This window comes from Podarcis vaucheri (genome assembly GCF_965113315.1).
Source record: "Podarcis vaucheri genome assembly, chromosome: 1".
Classification (NCBI taxonomy): Eukaryota; Metazoa; Chordata; class Lepidosauria; order Squamata; family Lacertidae; genus Podarcis; species Podarcis vaucheri.
In genome coordinates, this window is record NC_138759.1 from 133,367,837 (window position 1) to 133,389,543 (window position 21,707).

General features: G+C 44.8%; 2 protein-coding genes across 8 annotated transcripts in view; both read left to right on the forward strand.

Moving 5' to 3' along the window:
• PIKFYVE (phosphoinositide kinase, FYVE-type zinc finger containing) overlaps positions 1–1,571 on the forward strand; it is a 104,086-nt gene extending 102,515 nt beyond the window's left edge. For all 5 annotated transcript variants that reach the window (XM_082222112.1, XM_082222111.1, XM_082222110.1 and 2 more), the window contains one exon: positions 682–1,571. In XM_082222112.1, coding sequence (XP_082078238.1) covers positions 682–797 — 116 coding nt within the window. In that variant the 3' untranslated portion in view covers positions 798–1,571. The remainder of the gene's footprint in view (positions 1–681) is intronic.
• An 8,157-nt stretch (positions 1,572–9,728) lies between these two features.
• The window catches only part of PTH2R (parathyroid hormone 2 receptor), a 49,399-nt gene continuing 37,420 nt past the window's right edge, over positions 9,729–21,707 (forward strand). The window contains exons 1-6 of one of the 3 annotated variants that reach the window (XM_082192440.1): positions 9,729–10,651; positions 16,180–16,285; positions 18,562–18,672; positions 18,764–18,885; positions 19,842–19,939; positions 21,233–21,419. In XM_082192440.1, coding sequence (XP_082048566.1) covers positions 10,586–10,651; positions 16,180–16,285; positions 18,562–18,672; positions 18,764–18,885; positions 19,842–19,939; positions 21,233–21,419 — 690 coding nt within the window. In that variant the 5' untranslated portion in view covers positions 9,729–10,585. The remainder of the gene's footprint in view (positions 10,652–16,179; positions 16,286–18,561; positions 18,673–18,763; positions 18,886–19,841; positions 19,940–21,232; positions 21,420–21,707) is intronic. The other 2 variants (XM_082192441.1, XM_082192442.1) reach the window with 2 other exon arrangements.

The window sequence follows — 21,707 nt, forward strand, 5'->3', positions numbered from 1 at the left end:
TTGACTTGGGAGCATTAATCAAAACAGTTTGCAGGATACTGTAGATCTCCTTTCCTGGTGGGGGTGGGGTGGAGGAATAAATTTGCTTATTAGAATTCTTTCCTTGGAAGTCCCGTCCTGTCAATGTGACCTCATAACCTTTGAGCAGAAGCACAGTGCTTTGAAAAGTCATGCTGCGAAAAAGGGTTGGATACTTAGCTCTGTTTGATAGAGATGGCAATTATGTAAAGCACAGAAGATATTTCTTAGGCATGGCTGTTGCCTGCAGCCTAAGAATAAATATGGTTCCAGTTGTCAGGTTTACCACAAAATATGTGCTTATACATTCTCTAAATGGGGTGGGGAGCGGAGAGGGAATCATCCTCTGGGATTTTTGCCCTGCCGACGTGGATTTAACAGCCCTCGTAACATGAGGTCTTGTGTTTTGCAGCCCCTTGTCAAAGAGAATCTAAAGACTGGGCGGTAATGAACATTTTGCACTAGCACAATACAATTTCCCCTCTCTCCATCCCCTCATCAGTTTCTGAGGGAAAACCCAGAACAGATTTAGGTGGTGGTGGGAGGGGGAAGAATGTTCTGCAATTCTCCACTGGGATGCAACCCGTAACTTGTGACGTATACGACAGATTAGTTATTCCTAAAGTTAATGTCTAAGACAATTTTTTTCTCTGCGTAAATTAGGTAAGATGCCAACGGTAGTATCTCCAGAACTGTACCGGACGAGGTTTTGTGAAGCAATGGACAAGTATTTTTTGATGGTGCCAGATCACTGGACAGGGCTGGGCCTGAACTGCTAAGGATGGGATGGGACGCCGCCTTCTGATTAATTAGCAAAGAACTCGAGCGAAGGCTGTCCTTCCACACATCCAGCCCCCAACTCAGTGTCTTCAATAGCAGCTAAAAGATCTTCAGCCACTGCCTGCAGAAACTGGCGTATCAAAAGAAGCAAGTCTGCCCTTTAGGTGCTGGAATGTTAACGGAAGAGGCCGGAGGAGAGACTTCAGAATTTGAGCGGGACTCTATCTTTGGAAAGACACAGGAGATCCCATCAAATAGATCGGCCAAGATGAGCCTTCCGCAGATTACGGTAAATCCCACTGGAGTTCCTGATGACGTCTTACACAGAAGGCTCTTGCACCACAGAATAAAGTGTCTTAATAGGAAATAACAGCGGGCATGTTGTCCCCAAATCAGACTGTTGCAGCTTGTTGCAGTGAGGATATTACAGTCTCTTTTAAAAGCATCACAATCATGAGGAGTTCTGTACATCTCTTACAAATGCCGCTGCTGTCATGAGGTTTGATTTTCTGTTAAGCGTTCTCTCTGTTATGCACTGATGTTGTTTTGCAGGTTCCCATGAGCAGTATTAGAGGATTTTACCAGCATTCCACTCCCATCATCTGAAGCCTTGCTTTTCTTTTAATGGTGTCAAACTTCCAGGCAGTCAAATATTTTACTGAAGGGCAGCTTGGATTTTAGTGTACGGCGGTAAATAGAGCTGCCCTATTTTCAGATGAAATACACTAGCAAAACAAATTTTCTCCAGAAGAAGGTCCTTGACTAGCTACTTGACTAGTTGCACTTTGTTGTTTTTCGTTAGTACTCCCCCTCCCCCCTTTAAATGGCTGCCTTAAAGAATCAAGTCTGTAGTGTCCTTCTCCCTGGTTTGGTTTGGTTTGGTTTTTCATTTCAGCACCATTTTGTAGAACATAATGGGTCTCTCTGCTGAACACACACGGGTTGTGTAAACAGACCTGGCTGATTAAACAATCATTCCTTTGACACTAGGTGCTCTGAACAAACAGCTGAACTTAGATGGTGTGAGTCAGCCATAGGTATGTGGAGATTGGGGTGTTTTTGCTACCTGAGAATAAGCACTTACGATTAGTTTTTTGTAAATGGGAAACATTTACTTTATTTTTTACAAAATAACGGCCAGTAAAAATAAGGGTGTGTTGTAGTTAAGGAGCCACGGCTGACATTGTCCCCAAACCTTAATATTTGTCTGGAATATTGGTTTGAGCACAGATTTTATGCAATGGCTGGGATTAGTTTACCTGTATAGTCCCTCTTCTCCCTGCAGCAGGATTCCCCAAATGGAGAGGATTTTGGCCCTCCAGATATTGTTCCCCTGTGACCCCATCCGCTCCAGCTGGCATGGCCAGTGCTCAGCCACATTGGGAGTTGTTGTCCCAGCATCCTCCGGGTTTCCCAACCCTTTGGCCACAAACCATTATGAGTGAAAAGTCTATGGCCATAATAAGCAGCACTGCTGCATTACCTCCCTGTAAAAACCTCCCAGTCAATATATGTGACCCCCTGTATCATGTAAAGTGGGCAGAGTTCTCTGCTGAAAGCCAAGAAGCCATCTTAAAAGCACATCCATTAAGCCAGGCAGGCGTATAGGGTGAGAACGTTGACCTCTGTACATCCGTTAGGAGTTTAGTTCTGGCTTAGGTTGACAATGAAAGCACAGAGCTGTCATATCTGGGGTGTACGCTGGCCTGTTACAGCCTTCCCCAAACTGGTCTGCCCCAGATGTTCTGCACTACCAGCACCCATCAGAACCCAGCTGGAATGGCCAATATTCAGGGGGTTGTACTCCAAAACTTTGGAGGGCATCAGATTGGGGAATTGTGTGGGTTTTCTTTCCCCCCCAGTGTACACCTTGGAGGAACGATCCAACTCTTAATTTGATTTCCAGCCATTGTATTATTTTGCTTTGTTCAAGTCTGCAGTTGTAAGACCTTATATATGAAACCTGATAACCAGTTTCAATAAATGAGAATTGTAGCTGAGCTTCGGCCGCTTTTACATTCCCTGTTTCTCTGCTGACCTTCAGCTTTGAGTGCTTTGAAAATATTCCTTAATTAAGAAAGATGCTGTCATCCACCCGAGTTTCTAGTTTAATTAGCAGTATTAACACCAAGCCAGAATAAATGTTAAAGTCGGGGTTGACTTGCTGCTTGAGTTTTCAAGAAGAAAGTGGCCTTCCCGGGAGGGGGGAGCTGCTTCCAAAATAGTTTTGGTAACTGGCAGGTTTATATGCTATAACTATATTTGTTATGGGCCGGGCTACGTGTTGCAGGACAGTTTATTTCATTCATATTTTGATCCTGTTCGTATGAGCAGCTCAGGATTGCTGTGGTATGCCTTTGATCTAAGAGCTGGGCTGGTAGAAAACTATTTGAACTGTTGGAGGGCTGCAAGTTGAGTTGAGTTGGAAAGGCCTGGCTTTGTCATCTCCTACCCTCTGCACGCTCTATTTCATGTAGAGAAGGTTCTACTTCATATGTGAATAGAGCAGAAATGTGGACAAATGATTGTTCGTTCCAGCCTAAGAAGCAGACCTCTGCTTAATGCTGACCAAGTCAGCTGTGTGTTGCTATTAGCTTAGTGGTTGTGCTGAAGAATCAAATGGCAAGTGCTTTAAGGGCAGGAGGAGGAAGACAAGCTTTCTTTGATTGCAAAGGCAGGGATATGGCATTCGAGAGGCACTTGTCTCTAATCGCATTGACTTCACCAATGAAAAGCATTTTCACCAGCTCTTCCCATGTCTAAAAATGTGTGCCGGTTACAACCAGGGTTCCTGGAGCATTTCCGCATTTCCATGGTCTTATCCCGACAAGTAACATACTGCTGGTTGTTCAGATGCTGACTTCGGATAGAGCTTTTGTGGGCAAGGCGTGGGAGTGTTCAATGGATTTGTTAAAATGCATAGTGTGAGAGAGATTGATTCAGAGGCCTGGTCTGCACACACAACAGAAAGTGATGGTGGAATCCTGAAATAGTATCACCTCAGACTGAAGATGAGCTGGTGGCCGTCTAACTTCACAGCGTGTCCGTGTTAAAAAAACAAAACCCTGTAGGGAGAAACGTAACACGCTAAGACAAGAGATCCAGCTCATCTTTTCTTCCCGGTGTACTTTTGTTTGTTTTTTAGCATACAACAATGAAAACATGATCCCTGACCTATAGCATTGTTCACTCTGTTGTACACATAAGCAGACACTTGCACACAGAGTCTGTAATGAATATCTCTCTAGGATGAAGGTTGGTCACTAGCACAATCATTGCTGGCTGAGGATGGACAAACAGCTGAAACTTGACGGCCTCTTTTTGTAACTTTCGTTAAGAAGTGGTGGGCTCGGGTTTTGCATCATCATAGGAACATACTAAAAACAAAGCAGCTGAGTTTGACTAGGTTAGCTTAGCTTTTCTTTTCTAAATTGGCCTTTCCATTTCACGTTCTCCAGTACTGACCACCTGCATTTCCTATATGTAGAGTGTTGTTAAATATTTCCTGTTACGCATTTAACTTCTATTGCTGCAAGGAGATTTTGAAGAACAGTCTACCTGTCCCAACGGGAACAGGCCTCAAACCTTTAGTGCCAAGCACCTGAAACTTGACGGGTTATTGTGAAATTCCTGGCCTGTTTTTTGGGGGGTAAAAATCAGGTGCTAGCACAGCAGTATTTTCTAGAAGCATTTATGTTGTACAGTGTTCAAGTTTTGGACGGTGCAATAGGTTCCTTTTACTCTTGCCATGTGGATCCCACATATGACTCTGTAACAGTAAATAACTGTCTACAACTTACTGAGCAGACGTGTTCTGTTAACTGTTGTTTTGTTGGGGAAAATAAGAATGGGCCATTTGATTTTGTTTGAGTTTTTTTTTTTTGCCTTTTTATGTTATTGTCTGTATAGTTCAGTCTGTAAATGGCAGGCCATGCTTCTCTGGAACGTGCAAGAAATGGCATTGTACTGTGTATGAACAGTTGAGGCCCCGGGGAATGTTGCATTTATGTTAAGATGCCACAAAATGGGGAAGGAGTAGAATCAATCCCTTTAAATACTGCACACTAGCTGTAAACTATATTGAAAGCACTTATTTAATGTATCATAATGTATATATTTGTACCCTACGTTGGTTATGGATGTATTTTTATGATATTGTCATGCTAAACTAATTATGTTGGCTCTTTCATTTACTAAATTGTACATAGGCAGGAAATAAAGAGTACCTACTGTACCTTTCTGCTTTTATTTCATTACTGTCTCCGTGTGACAATATGCTTCGGAAAGATGGGGTTTGGCTTAACTCCTGGGGTGGGAGAACCTGAGTTGCTTGTACAGTTGTACCTCCGCTTACATATCCCTCTAGATACATAAACTTCAGGATGCAAAGTATTTTTCCAGGTTTCACCGCTCGCGCATGCGCAGAAGTGGTCCTCCGGTTGCAAATTCCTCAGGATGCGGCCGGACTTTGGAATGTAACATGTTCACAGCCGGGGGTGCCACTGTAATAACCAGAACATGATATTCATTTTAAAAAATGTACACTTGTAGTTTGTGTGGGCGCTGACAGATACCGTAAAGACATATTAAAATATGAGTCAGTTACTTCTGAGAAAAGTATTTACAGAATGCTTTAAAACATCAAAATGTATTTCCGCTTGACAGCCTCTATGAAGCAGACAATGATGGCAGCTGTAATAAAAACACATGTCAAAATCTTTCTAAGAATCTAGCCTTAAGTGCTTTCCTGACACAAAGTTAATTTTAACTAATGAAATGATGCATTAAGCCAACCTTCTCCAGTCTGGTGGGAATTGTATTCCAAAACATCTGGAGAGGCCACCAGGTGGGTGAATCCTATGTTAGGCACTAGTATACAGACGTCAAATCTATTTTTCTCTAGTATCTATGACAAAAGCAAAGGACATTTGAATTTCACAATCTGTTGCCACTAGCGCTGCCATTTCACGCTCTTGTTCTGGCAATCCTTTGTCCCAATTTTTCTCCGAAGTCTCTGTGTCCTCTTTAATTCCACTTCCCATTTCATCCTTCTCTGGTCCACTTTGAAAATTCACCATTTCCTCTGTCTGAGCTCTTTTATTTGCTCATCAAACTTTTGCTGAAGGATGCCGACAGTCGATGAAACGTCCCAACGATGTATTTGCCATACCAACTGAACCTACTAACAATTCAGTCTCTGCCTTAAGATGGACTCCGGTGAACAAAGCAAGGGATGTTTGAAGAACTCCACTGCAGATGTGTGCAAAGGCACTACGTCAACCATTATATTTTATACTGTTTTCCTTCATTTCTGTGTAAACATATTTTGGAAATGTCTATATGCATTGTTTATGCCACCACCTCATCTTCTGGACAGAAGCCACCACTGAGCTTTAGGACTTGACATTCGATGTTGCCATAGCTGCATGCTCTTCACCAATGTGCAAATGTTGAAGTGCCAGGTAATTCTGAGCCATGATTTCCAGAAAAAAGCTGTACTTTGATCCTGGACGTTTGATACTTGGAGCCATTCACATGTCTGCAAACTAGCATATTGAATATATAAGCAGATTCTTTCTAATTTACTTTTCTTTGGTGTGCACTAAAAACCCTAACCATTACAGTGGACGTTTGGGTTGCAAATGCGCAGAAGTGGGTTTGCCGCATGCGCAAAAGTGCTCTGCGTGCATGCACGGAAGCGCTCTACAGCACCGCATGCATGCATGCATGCACAGAACAAGCAAAGATTTCAGGATACGGTTGGGCATCTGGAACGGATCCCGTTTATAACCGGAGGTACCACTGTATATTACAAAATCTCAACTTTTCCATTCTGCCCTTAACGTATCTTAAGTCTTAGTGACTGTAATGAAAAATCGTGTGTGTGTGTGTGTGTGTGTGTGTGTGTGTGTCTGTATAGCATCAACATTGGGAACAAAAAGCCAGTGGGAGTTTTCTTTACATACAACTGCTCTAGGGTTCCTAAATGTGGATTTCATATACCATTTTCACTCCAAAGTCAAAATCAGAGCCTAGGAAACTTTGCATGACCCCCCTCTGGAAATTCATGTCACAGACACCTTTGAAGTTTGCAGAGACTTTTGCATTAAACATTCATCTTTTGCATTAATAAGGAGTCAACCTTCAGGTGGAATGTATGCCACTAATTAGGTGACTCTATAATGATCTTTCCATCTTAAGAGGTTGGCTTGCAGTTGAAGCTGGGATATAATTTTACCTTGAGGTAGGAGAAGATAAAGAGCCTTGCAGGATCAGGTGAAAGGCTTATCAAGTCTGGCATTCTTGTTTCCCACTGTGGTCCAAAAGATGCCTCTAGGAAATTGGGGGTTAGGCAATATCACTCTCCCTGCTTGTACTTCCTGGCAGCAGGTATTCAGAGGCCCATGGTCTCCCTCTGTGATAACCATCATGCCTAGAAGCCATTCAGAGTCTTATTCTCCATGGATTTGTCTAATCTCCTTTTGAAGTAATATGGCAGCCATCGCTACATCTTTGTGGTCACAAATTTCAGCTTAATTGTGTTGTGTGGAGATGTACTGTGCTTCCTGCCCTGGATCTCTCAAAAATTCATCTTTATTGGATGACTCCAGGGGATATTATGAGGGAGAAAAACTTATCAGCTCTCCTTTTTCCAGACCATACATAATTTAAGACTTTATGATGCCCTTCCCTGCTTTTCCCCCAAACTAAGAAGTTCTCTCTTTTTTTGGAAATATATATATATATTTTTACAAACAAAAAGTTATAACAATACCAAATATATAACCTTATATTGAGATTTCTCTGAATCTCCCAACTTCCTGGTCCTTCCCTCCATGAGTCCAATTGTCAACATCTTCATCTGCATATTATTTCACAATCCATGTACTGTATCTCTTCATATTAACCACAGTGTTGGCTATGTTACAAGTGTTATTAAAATCCTGCTAATGCTTTTATGTGCTTGCAGTGGTCTCGTAGGTCAATTTTAAATTTTTCCCATTCTTAAAGTTTTTGTTGTCTTGGTTTCCTGAGTTTTGCCATTTTGGCGGACTCCCAACAGCTTAATTTGCCATTCCTCTCTGACAGGGACCTTGTCTTCTTTCCATCTTTGGGCTAATAACATCCATGCGGCTGTTGTCACGTACATAAGTCTTTTCTGTTCCTTTGGTATATCGGTACCTATAATTCCTAATAATAAACCTTCTGGTGTTGTTTTTTTACAAAAGTTATTTTAAACATTATTGTCAGTTCATTATATATCATTTCCCAGAATGCTTTTATTACCTTACATGACCACCACATGTGATAAAAGGCACCTCCTTTCTCTCTATATTTCCAGCAAGTATTTGTACTTCTCTTATACATTTTTATTAGCTTAAAAGGTAAAGGTAAAGGGACCCCTTACAGTTAAGTCCAATCGCGAACGACTCTGGGGTTGCAACGCTCATCTCGCTTTACAGTCCGAGAGAGCCAGCGTTTGTCCACTCCACAGACAATTTTTCCGGGTCATGTGGCCAGCATGACAAAGCCGCTTCTGGTGCAACAGAACACCGACACCAGAGCAGTGCACGGAAACGCTGTTTACCTTCCTGCCGGAATGGTACCTATTAATCTACTTGCACTTTTTGGCATGCTTTTGAACTGCTAAGTTGGTAGGACCTGGGACTGAGCAACGGGAGTTCATCCCATTGCGGGGATTCGAACTGCCAACCTTTTGATCGGCAAGCCCAAGGCTCAGTGGTTTAGACCACAGCGCCACCTGCGTCCCTTTTTGCTAGGGGTCAAATACCACTGGTACATCATTTCCATATAATTTTCTTTCAGCGTATAACAAGCCATGAATTTTAAGTCAGTTTTCCATAACTTTTCCCAATCTGAAAATTGAATATTATGCCACAGATCTCTCTCACCCAGTGTTTCATTACAGATTTAACTTGTTCATCTTTTGTATGCCACCAAACTAAGAAGTTCTAAACCCTTTTAAATTTTCTCATAAGGGACTTGTTCCATTTTAGTTGCCATTCTATGCACCTGTTAAAACTCTACCATACCTTCTGGAGGTGCAGCAATACCATTCCTAGGGTGACTCCAGATTGTAAATGATTTTGCAAGAGGGATTCAAGCGTATACTGGAAGGTTTGCACTTTTGAAGTGGATCAAAGCGTTCTATCGACCTAGTGCTGAAAGCCCAACATAAAAAAATAAAATTCCTGGACTTTTTGTGGTGTGGAACGTAATGAAGAAATGCATTGAAAAGCATGTGATGGGTAGCAGGAAGAAGTGTAAACACCTCACAACCCAATCCGGCTGAATGCTCAGTGTCATATGAACCAGTTAAGCAAGGACTGGACCACCTAAGCTCTGTACAAGCCCATCAGGATGAATGCTGGAGAAGCAAGTTGGCTGCAAATTATATTAATATGTAATTTACCCTTTTCACAGGTGCCACATGTTTAAACTGAGCTATCTAGGAAGACTGCAAGATCTCTTTCCTGGTCAGTTAACCACTTCTGACCCCATAACCAGGGCCAGATTTAGGTTTGATGAGGCCCTAAGCAACTGAAGGCAATGGGACCTTCATATGTCCAGCTGTTCTTTGTCAACAACAAATTGTCGCTGTTTTTTGTGTTGAATATATGCTATATGGTAATTTATGGACCTGATAGGTATCTAAAGCCATTTGCACATAACAAAATATGTATTTTATCAAAGTAATATTTATTTTATCTTATATTTTGGAAATGTACATCCAGTTTTTCCCCCTTTATTTTTTTGAGGGCCCCCCAGGAGAGTGGGGCCCTAAGCTACAGCTTGTTTAGCTTATAGGTAAAACCGGCACTGCCATAAAACAAAATCTCTCTCTCTCTCTCTCTCTCTCTCTCTCTCTCTCTCTCTCTCTCTCTCACTCACACACACACACACACACACACACACAAGCTCGGGTTTTCCCCTGCCCCAGTGCGCAGTCATTTTGCACTTGTTTTGCTCCTGTGCTCCTTTTTCTAGGACTCCTGTGTTGCCCACCCTCCACTCCAGCTTTGCCCGCCTTCGCAGAGACCCACGACCCCATAGTGCCCCCCAAAGGGATGGTGGAGAGGCAGCCTTGCCCATGTGATATCCTGCGGGCTCCTTGCAGGGGAGACTGCGTCTTTACGCGCCTCTCCATGGTGCGCGCTGCCCATTTTATTCCTACCATCCTCTTAGGTCGTATCCCTTGACTTCTACGTTTACTCGGCACTCCTCGGCCAGGGCTTTCCCGATCCCGGACAGGGTCGCCTTTCTTATCCCGGGAGGCTGGCTAATTGCTAGCAGAGGAAAACCCGCCGCGGGGGGATCCTAAACCCGGATTTCCCGCCCCCGGTCTAGGAAAGGGGAAAGCCGGAGAGGCAACGCGCGCATCCGCAGCCGCCTCCCGCTTGCCGGACGCGCGTTGCTGGCGCTCAGCGCATTTGCGCGCCTCTGCGGGGAGGATCTTGAACGCACCTGTGCGCCTCCCTTGGCTAGGCTTTGGGCAGCAGCAGCCTTTTCTTTCGACCGGAGGAGGAAGACTGGAAGGACCCGAAGCCGCCGCAGCCGGAGGGTCTCGTTTCTTTGCTGCGCCGATTCTTCCCCGCAGAAGAAGCCCAGACCTGCTCGTGGGATCGGCCTTGGGAGGGACTAGCAACTTGCCTCCGGGGTTCCCCATCTTAGCCATCGGGTTTCCTCGGCGCTTTCCTTTTATTCGACGTGACTTTTGCTCGGAGCCCGGAAGCGTCTCCAACTTTGCTCTCCGGTGGCGCGCAGGATGCCAGGCTCCTGGGGACTCCTGGCGGTGAGCGGCTGCTTTCTGGCTATGGCTGCATCGGCACAGGTAGTATTAGTATCATTATTACTACTATTACTATTTATTAACTTCCCACACCTCCCGCCACACGAGGATCACAGGGCGGTTCACAATATAAAAGCACAAAAAGACACACCAAACAAAAACAACCCCCCGCACCCGACACACCGCTTAAAAGCTTCATTAGCCAAAGGTCTGGGTTTCCCAACTTTGCGCAGTTTCCCCCATTACTTGCCCTGTCTTGCCCGGCTGCGGGTGGGAAGAGACGGTTTGGGTAGTTCCACCTTCCAGATCCGAGCGAGCTTTGCCGAACTGAGCGTTTGCAACTTCCAGCGGGGTCGGGCATTCACTGCAAGCGAATCCTCAAGATGAGCCACGCGCAAAGCCAACCTTTGCATTGGAACAGCGCAGGATTCGATCCCGTCCAAGGATGGGGCTATAAGAAAACGCGATAGGAACTTGCTTAGACCCCCAGCATTAGTTTCATAGAAAATACATCTCTCGATGTTTTCCTGTGCGGTTGAATCCTTAAACGGGTCTCGGAATCCTTCCAAATCAGTATTCTGGTTGAAAGTTTGTGGGTTATTTGAAACGCCTCCAGGAGGCGCTCACAGCTATGTTAGTTTTCATTACACGGATTTTCAGCCAAGGAATGGGGGATTGAAAAACCCCTTTCAGGCAGCAAAATTTGTAAACTGATGCTGTTGGTAAATAGGATTCTACTCGTTTGAGCGAGATTCCCTGGGAATCCTCATTTCTGTTGCATCGGTGACTTGTCCCGTTTTGGCCAGATGTTCTCGGTTGCTACTGTTAGTCCTCCTCCTCGTCTTCTGAGTCAAGAGTGATTCAGCTCCGGGTTCTGTCGGAAAGGGAGCTTGACTTGCTGTTTTGCTGGAATGCTGGCTGGTATTCTGTGCTATACTTTGCCATCTGTGTTTTTTTAACCATTAAGTGTAAATCAGTCTTTTCTAGAGGATTGCATGTGCACTCAAGGTGAGATTTTCTGTTCCTTTAAAAAGCATTTAAAGAACCATTCAAGATTTAAGATATTCTTGGCTGCTGTTCATGTAAGCAGCTCTATACTGTACTGAGACTGGTTTAGAATTTGGCTCTTTCTGTCCCACCTGTAGCTTGTCTGGCACTGAATTGGATTGTTGGCTTTGAGGCCAGATTGAAGGCAAATTGTCTCCATCTCAGACGCCTGCAGGAGCCTGGATGTTGTGGACTACTCACATGAAACAAATTTTCATGTGTTTTGAAGGCACTGCTCGCAATTCTGATACCTGAAAAAGTGAATGTGGGGCAGGCATCTTTTAATAAGCGTGTTAAGAAAACAGCTTGTAACCTACAAACGCAGGAATATTCATGGTTGCCAGTGAAAATCTCCCCTGCCCCATCCAAGGGCTGTTCCAAGTGTGTGAAGGATAAATCTCATGCCCCATTTGACACTTAGGGGTCCTGCCCAGTTACCAGCATGAATTGCTATCCCCTCCCATAGGAGCCTTCCTGAAATTTGTCGAGGGGGGAGAGAGACCCAGAGTTGCATTTAATGCAGCCATGGGGAACTTGTGTCCCTCCAGATGTTGCTAAACTTGAATTTCTGTCACCCTTAGCTATTGATGCTGCCGGCTGGGACCAGTGGGAACAATGTCAGGAAGGCCACAGCAGGGGCCGATTTAGGGGAGTGTGATTGGTTTGGTCACACTGGGTGTGAAGTCTCTGGGGTGCCGCAACTATTGTGTAGAATGGAAGGCAAGAGGCAGGGAGGGGCACCAAATTTTGGCTTCACACAGGGCGCTGCTGAAATTTGAGGTCCACCGCTGGACACTGATGTGCAGTGTTAGAAATTAGCCAGGCGCCTTGTATGTTTTGCTGCTGGCGTGGGTCCAGGAAGTTTGGATGAGCCCTTAGAAACATCCATAGAGTCTAAATGACTAAAGAAAGGAGTCTAAATGGAGTCCCCTCCACACCTCGTAGAACCACAGAATTGTAGAGTCGGAAGGGACCACAAGGGTCATCTAGCTCAACCCCATACTGCACTCCTCCCCCCTCCACCTCCTAGTATGCTGATCCCATTAGAAGCAGGCCAGAGTGATACATGAGGGGTCTAGACAAAGAGGGGCTCCTGGTCTCCCAGGTGAGGAGTGGTGGTGCCTCCCTTTAGGGGAGCTGGGTGGCTGAGTTAGCAGCGCGCTTAACTGTATCACACAAGCTGGGAGGCGCCACTGATTTGTCATCACGAGAGGCCACTCTGTACTCATCCTGGTGGTTATCTTCTCCTTCCAAGTTGCACGAATACAGTAAAACTCACCTGCAGTGGCGTAGCGTGGGTTGTCAGCACCCGGGGCAAGGCAAGTAATTTGCGCCCCCTAACTCATGGATTTGCGCCCCCTAACCCTAACCCCCAGATGTTGTGCCCGGTGCGGCCGGCCCCCCCTGCACCCCCCACGCTACGCCACTGCTCACCGGCTGCACATTCCAGAAGTAAAAGGTGTTTTACTCTTATAGTGCTTACTCAGAATCACTTAGCTGATACAGTGGTACCTCGGGTTAAGTACTTAATTCGTTCCGGAGGTCCGTTCTTAACCTGAAACTGTTCTTAACCTGAAGCACCACTTTAGCTAATGGGGCCTCCTGCTGCTGCCGCCACGCCGCCAGAGCACAATTTCTGTTCTCATCCTGAAGCAAAGTTCTTAACCTGAAGCACTATTTCTGGGTTAGCGGAGTCTGTAACCTGAAGCGTATGTAACCTGAAGCGTATTTAACCTGAGGTACCACTGTAAATGGGTGCTTCTTCCCCATTAGTGAGTTGATGCTTGAGGGAGATGGAAAGTTCTAATCTAGGTTAGTGATGGAGCGTGAAACCAAGGTAGTTATTTTAGATTAATTCACATCAGACAAAGGCGACATTTTTAGTATGCAGCTAACAACATCCAAACACTCCAGTCAGCTCCCCACCCCTTGATATTTTATTAGCAGAGGCCCTGCAGTGACTGTGGCTGAACTCACAACCCCGTGCATGTAAATATTTCTCTCTCTCTGTGGCATTATTTAAATTGCTTTGTGACAGGTGCTATAAATCAAGAGAATTTCATAGGAACATGAGTCTGTTCTGGGCCGTTTTTCCTCCTCTGCCTTATCTTGCTGTCTGCAAGTATTTAACATATGCCTTGGCAGCCTTTGCTTAATACAGTATTGATTTTTGCCAGTGCTGGAGTCAGAGGACAGCTCTGTTGGCCTGGGCAGATCCGCAGTGCTTATTGTGCTTTCCAGCTAGCAGCTCCAGGCTGGCAAGCAGGAGGTCAAGCAGTTCGTTTTCCCTGGGACTTAAGAAACCAGGAAGCCGGACTCCATTAAGAGACTTTCTCCAACAAATATTTTAGAAGCATTGTTTATATTAAGAGGGCCCCTGCAGCGTTTGTGAGCAGTCCAACCATGACCTGTAAATTCAGGAAGGGAAACAGTTGCCCAAACCTTTCAATAATTACAATCTGGCAGTCGGCTGACTCATCCATCCCCAATGAGGATGAAGCCTAAATCTAGAATAGAAAGCCGGGGTGGGGAGTGGGGTGTGTGATGTGGAAACATGATCTCACAGGCAGTTTTGGAGGAAGGTGTTGTGTTTTCTGCTTGCTGTCAGAAGGAAACTGCCCTTTCCATAATGACTTGATAATGGTATATTGCCTGTGAAAGGCTCAAAAAGCTAAGCTTTCCATACCAAAATGAAAGGCTGGTGGGAATACCCTTTTTACATTCAAAAGTGTCTTCCATCTCCTCCTAGGATTAGCTCAAAATAAACTGCAATAATAATCTACCACGACCAAGTTTCTTCAAAGTGAAGGGTCTTCTCCCCACTGCTTCAGAAAGCTCAGATCCACCTTGCTGTCCTCATTTATTGCAGTACTGTAAGTGGAGGGTCGGGGATGTGGGTGACGCTGTGGGTTAAATCACAGAGCCTAGGACTTGCCAATCAGAAGGTCGGCGGTTCAAATCCCCACAACAGGGTGAGCTCCCATTGCTCGGTCCCTGCTCTTGCCAACCTAGCAGTTCGAAAGCGCATCAAAGTGCAAGTAGATAAATAGGTACCACTCTGGCGGGAAGGTAAACAGCATTTCCGTGCACTGCTCTGGTTCGTCAGAAGCGGCTGAGTCCTGCTGGCCACATGACCCGGAAGCTGTACGCCGGCTCCCTCGGCCAATAAAGTGAGATGAGCGCCGCAACCCCAGAATCGGCCACAACTGGACCTAATGGTCAGGAGTCCCTTTACCCTTTAAGTGGAGGGTCAGGCAAGCATCTCTGTTCATTATCCAAAACAAGAAGTCTTTTTTTCAATAAGAATCCTTCCGCTTCTTCCCATTTAGCAATAGTAACATTTGTTACTATTTGGGGGGGGGTCCTGGCCCTGGATACCAAATTCTGAGGGGCACAGCCAGGTGCCCCCATACAGGAGCTGGCTTCCACTGGGATCCCCACCCCTCCCTGGCGAAGGCGGCAGAGCATCTCAGGCCCACGGTGAGCGGGCATGGGTGGCGGGAAGTCAAATCAAAGTGACCTCCCTGGGGCACAAGTCTGGGCAATGAGAGTGGAGGTCCTGGGCTGCCCAGATGACAAGGACCCCCACCACCCCGGGCTTGCTGTGTCCCAATTGGCAGATTGGGGGGGACACAGTGTAGGGGCACACAGACCTGTAAGAGAGGGAGTTGTCACTGCAGGCCTTTGCCCACTATAGCAAAATAATAATAATAACTATTATTATTATTATTATTATTATTATTATTATTATTATTATTATCATTATTATTTATTATTATTATTTATACCCCGCCCATCTGGCTGAGTTTCCCCAGCCACTCTGGGCGGCTCCCAATCAGTGTTAAAAACAGTACAGCGTTACACATTAAAAACATCCCTGAACAGGGCTGCCTTAAGATGTCTTCTGAATGTCAGGTAATTATTTATCTCTTTGACATCTGATGGGAGGGCGTTCCACAGGGCGGGTGCCACTACCGAGAAGGCCCTCTGCCTGGTTCCCTGTAACCTCACTTCTCGCAATGAGGGAACCGCCAGAAGGCCCTCAGTGCTGGATCTCAGTGTCCGGGCTGAACGATGGGGGTGGAGATGCTCCTTCAGGTATACAGGACCGAAGCCGTTTAGGGTTTTAAAGGTCAGCACCAACACTTTGAATCGTGCTCGGAAACGTACTGGGATCTGGCACTGTGTAGATCTGGCACTGCTTTGATGTTGCAGAGCAGAAAGCACATGAAGCAGATTCTTAAGTAACTGGCTCTGCTGGAACAAGCTGAAATGTCTGCCTCTTCATAAATTTGGGAACTGTTACTAGGAAACCTGAGGTGACACAATCAAAGGCAGATCAGGTTATGTAAAGTCCTGGTGTCTTAACCATGGCCAAAGCTCAGGGTATTTATTACTTTAAAATGTGTCAAATAGTGCAGCCACGATGAAATATGAAAGCTTCGCTTGTTTGCCTTCTTTTCTCTCCTAAAAGAAGATCCTTCTTCACTAACCTTATTTCTGTCTGGGTTTGTGTTTGACAGGATGATTTCGATGACACCGTTACAATGGAGGACCAGATTTATCGTCTCCTGGAGGCCAAACTTCAGTGCGAACTAAATATCACGTCTCTGCTACAGGAAGAAGGAGGTGGCATTTCTAAATAACTTGTTTTCTTTTCCCGTCCCGTTCCAGGCAGCATTTCTAAGGTCTTGTTCACATTCTTGCTTACTCTGCATCCAATGTGCTCCCACTGCTAGTTTCCAAAGCCTCATTCACACCATGTTAGCTACAACATGCCTGTCGTTTCTTGACAAAAACTGCAGTTTGAGGTGCTTCCCCCCCAAATCACCTTCAGTCCAATGAAGATCAAAAGAGAGTAAGACGACATTCCCTTTTATTTTATTTTTATTTTTATATTATTTTAGAAAATTTTAGCATACAGTATTACAGTGGTACCTCGGGTTAAGTACTTAATTCGTTCCGGAGGTCTGTTCTTAACCTGAAACTGTTCTTAACCTGAAGCACTATTTCTGGGTTAGCAGAGTCTGTAACCTGAAGCATCTGTCACCCGAGGTACCACTGTATTTGCATTAATCCATAACAAATTCAATACCTTTATAGGGTTTCTTCCGACCCCCGGACTTCCCCCCATTCGTCTCCCCAGTTTCCAATAATGGTCTCTTCTCTTTTCTGCGACTAAATATTTTTATCCAATCTATTAAATCTCCTTTTTCAATACCCTTTATCAGAATATATTACAAGTGCTAATCCAATCCTGCTAACGTTTTTAAATGTTTACAATGCTCCTTCATATATTCTATAAAGTTAATCCATTCATTTCTAAACTTATTGTCCTCTTGGTGTCTAATCTTCCCAGTCAATTTCGCCATTTCGGCATAGTTCATCAGTTTCAATATCCATTCTTATTTCAATGTGGTTCTTTCTCCTTCCATCCCTGGGCATATAACATTCTTGCCGCTGTCGTCGCATACATAAATAGGACCTGAGACTACATTCCTATGCAAACTGGGAGCGAACCCCAATGAATATAGCAGAGTGTGGTTCTGTGTAGACACACACAGGACTGCACTGTGAAATAATAATAAATTCCAAACACCAAGATAAAACTACATTTTCAAATTAAAATAAAGGAAATGGGAGATGATAGTTAGCCAAAACAAGCTTTAAGAGCTTTTCCCCTCCCTAAAAGGAAGAAACTCTAAAGCAGATTTAAGGTTGGATGGGAAAATACTATTATAGCTTCAATTACCATTAGAGTGCAGGAAATAATGATAACAGAAGGAGGAGGAGGAGGAAGGTGTTCAGAGAAAGGCGGGCTGGGAGACAGGGGACAGAAGAGCAATCAGCAACTTCATTGTCTAACAACTGGGCAAAGACTTGATAAAGTGAAGCTAGAGGAATAGAAGGAAGGAGCATCCGCTTAACAATTGGAAGAAATGGAAAGAGTGAGAATCAATTGGGGGAAATATTTGGCAGAAGAAACAGAGGGAAGCATGAAGAGAGAGAGAGAGAGAGAGAGAGAGAGAGTCTGTAGAATATGTTTTTTTTCTTATCTATATCTTGAAACTGTTTTATATTTCTCTTCGCTGAGGCTTTTGTTAACAAAATGCATAACGGCAGTCAGTCTGTTCCAGGTCTCTGTTCCCTATCCTGAGGCAACGGTTTTGGTTCAGTCCACTGAAAATGTATATCAACTTACTTAATTCCAGGGGAAATAGCAATTTTCTGGGGGCAGTATCAACCTAGAAGCATGTGAGACCATTCTTGGAATTTGTGTTCACTCTGACTAATTTATTTGTTTGTTTGTTTGTTAATTATTTGAATTGCTTTACCATCCTTCATCCAAGGATCACAAGGAGGTTTACAATATAAAAACACAAAAATACATAACATAGAAACACACAACAGCAACTCCCCCAGTTTAAAAGGCCATTGATTGTTTAATTAGCCAAAGTGCTTTCGCCTGGTGCTGAAAAATATGCAATGAAGGTGCCAGACAAGCCTCCCTGGAGAGAGTGTTCCACTAGTGGGGAGCCACCACAGAAAAGGCCCATTCTTGTGTTGCTGCCTCAGATGATAATTGCAGGATCCAGGGACCAGTTGTTAAATTGCCATAGAACAAAATAAGATGACCCAAAGATATGTGCTGTTGTAACTGCATGAAATATGAAAAGTTGTTTCTTTCAAATCTGAGCTGCTTGAATGCTCACATTGATTCGTGACACAAATTGGAGAATATTTTTAGCTTCCGTTTAGGCAGAAAATGCTCTGTTCTTGCCTCATTTGGAGGGAAGTAATTTTGAAAGCATTAAACCCCCCGCCCCAGAGGATCACACACTGTGCTCTTTCCTGCTTTTTCTCATGTTCTTCATTTGCAGTTTATTTCTGCTTTCCCCCTACAGAAGGCAACTGCTTCCCAGAATGGGATGGTCTGATCTGCTGGCCCAGGGGGTCTGTGGGGAAAACATTAGCTGTCCCGTGCCCTCCATATGTATATGACTTCAATCACAAAGGTACCAGCAACATGCTTCACGTTGGATTTTATCTTACACAAAACCTAGCTGGGGAGAAGCTTCTCATGGAAGCGCCTCTTCTCTCTTGCAGGCCTGGCTTTCCGACACTGTAGCTCAAATGGAACGTGGGTCTCTGTGCAAAGTTTGAACCGGACATGGTCTAATTATTCAGAATGCTTTGACTTCCTGCAAGCAGAAAGCAGCCCAGGAAAGGTACATGCTCTTTCACCAGCAAAGGAGCAGAGCTGTGGGTGCTTGAGGGTGTTTTAGTGCTGAGAGTGTTGGGGAACCTAACTGGCTTTTATTACTAATTAATCCATAATTTTAAGGGACGCGGGTGGCGCTGTGGGTTAAACCACAGAGCCTAGGGCTTGCCAATCAGAAGGTCAGCGGTTCGAATCCCCGCGACAGGGTGAGCTCCTGTTGCTCGGTCCCAGCTCCTGCCAAGCTAGCAGTTCGAAAGCACAAAGTGCAAGTAGATAAAGTAAATAGGTACCGCTCCGGCGGGAAGGTAAACGGCATTTCCATGTGCTGCTCTGGTTTGCCAGAAGCAGCTTAGTCATGCTGGCCACATGACCCGGGAAAACTGTCTGCGGACAAACGTCTGCTCCCTCGGCCAGTAAAGCGAAATGAGCGCCGCAACCCCAGAGTCGTCCGCGACTGGACCTAACGGTCAGGGGTCCCTTTAATCCATAAATTAGGGGGTGGGAAGAGCTCAGTCTATTTTAGTCTTAATTCTTGCAATTAGATTGCCCTATAAGGAGAAGGTGCATACATCTTGATAACGATTAAATATTGTAAACTGTCCCAGAAACTACAATGACTTGAGAAACGTCACCTTTCAGTCATTCTCCAGGACATGGCAAATCTCCAACACCACCGTGAGGGAGGGGACACTCAGAAGAAATGTTGGTCACCCCAAAACAATGCATAGAAAGTATTTAGCATCATACAACAGCCGTACGGATTGGAGCATACCTTCCCAGAACGGGTAACACAATGGGGTTGCAGGTACAATCCTGGCTTTACCCCCATGCAGAATAGGATTGTGTTGGTCTGTAAATGACAAGAGTTGAGCTCCAGACTGGATTCTCTTAAAGGACGTATTTTAGAACTTCTCAATTGTGCGCTGAAGGAGAAAATCCTGGAACATCTTCTGTTTCCTCCAGAGGGAATTCTTTGAACGCCTCTATGTCATGTACACCGTTGGGTATTCCATCTCGTTCTGCTCTCTGGCTGTGGCGATCTTCATCATGGGCTACTTCAGGTGAGTAAATCACACCTCTAGAATCTGTCCGTCCTCTCGTAAACCTTTTAGCCAGTCCTAAGATGACATAAGGGACACGGGTGGCACTGTGGGTTAAACCACAGAGCCTAGGACTTGCCGATCAGAAGGTTGGTGGTTCGAATCCCTGTGATGGAGTGAGCTCCCATTGCTCGGTCCCTGCTCCTGCCACCCTAGCAGTTCGAAAGCACGTCAAAGTGCAAGTAGATAAATAGGTACCACTACGGTGGGAAGGTAAACGGTGTTTCCGTGCGCTGCTCTGGTTCACCAGAAGTGGCTTAGTCATGCTGGCCACATGACCCGGAAGCTGTACGCCGGCTCCCTCGGCCAATAAAGCGAGATGAGCGCTGCAACCCCAGAGTCGTTCGCGACTGGACCTAACGGTCAGGGGTCCCTTTACCTTTACTTTAAGATGACATAATGTCTGCAATTTCTATGATGACTACCCCTCCCTTGCCACTCACATTCTTTCCCTCACAATGGCAAGTGGATAAATTTAATTGCAGTATAAAATGGAGTGGCTTTCATGGGCTGAACACCTGAATCCAGTCAATATCATTGGGGAAACTGAACATTGTACACAATTGTGAGTAACAAAGCCCAAGCCTTTTTATATGTATTACATTAAAAGCTGCCTCAGCAGGCTGAGATTTGAGCCAAGAAAGGGCATGGACAAAAATGATTAATTTTTTCCCTGCTGGCTGCATCTATATTTATGATGGCAGATACACATCTAGAATCCCAGTGGGGGAAAGATGCTGAAGGACTTAATTCTGAGCAGAAAAACAACCGGTGGGGAAAGGATTAAGTACTTCACACAGAGCTGCTTCTTTACTAAAAATGTTAACATCCCAAGTTTTTTCTCTTTTTTTAAAAAAACTGTTTGAGCCCCTTTTCACTCATTTGCATGCAATATTTAGTTTGCCTCTCTCTTTGTTATGACACTTGAAGGGAACATATTACACTGGAGCTATGTTTAACATGCAGCGATGCCTCCTTAAGGGCCTGCGCTTATTTCACAAATGAAACCATCCTATTGCTGTCACATTTTAGAATGCTTACCTGCGCAATTGGTAGACCATTGTAACCTGCTGTTCAGGCAGCATGCTCACCTGATATCTGCCGCCAGTGATGCTCTTGAAACAACTGGAGGTTTGCTTTTCTGATGCGGTAAATTCAAGAGCTTTTCAAGAGTGCAGGACTGGGTCTGATTCAGCAGGGCTCTTCCTGAGTTCTTATGCTCCCTTTAATTAGGTTTCCCCCCCTTGCACACAGGAGACTTCACTGCACCCGGAATTATATACACCTGCATCTGTTTGTCTCTTTTATGCTCAGAGGTACCAGCATATTTATAAAAGACAGTGTAGTTCATGCTCATATCGGAGTCAAAGAGCTTGACTCGCTGCTCATGGGTGACCTACAAAATATCATAGCGGCTCCAGCCCCGGACAAGTCCCAGTACGTAAGTACTTCTCCCCTCCTCTTGCTAAAGTTCATCCATCGTTACCTAACAGAATCACTGTTCAATATTCTCTCGCGCCCAATCCGCATCTGAGAATACTATCACGCAGCTGAAGCCAAAGTGACACAGCAGGCAGAGACTGTGAGTGAAATTCAGCGTAGTGCTTAGTGGAGCATGCCCAGTAGGACCTTTCCCTTCTCCTTCCCCTGTGGACCCTCTAAACCTGTTCTGGGGACTAGCAAAAATGTATAGAGTAAGTAACAAATTGTGTTGGAAATGTCAAACAAA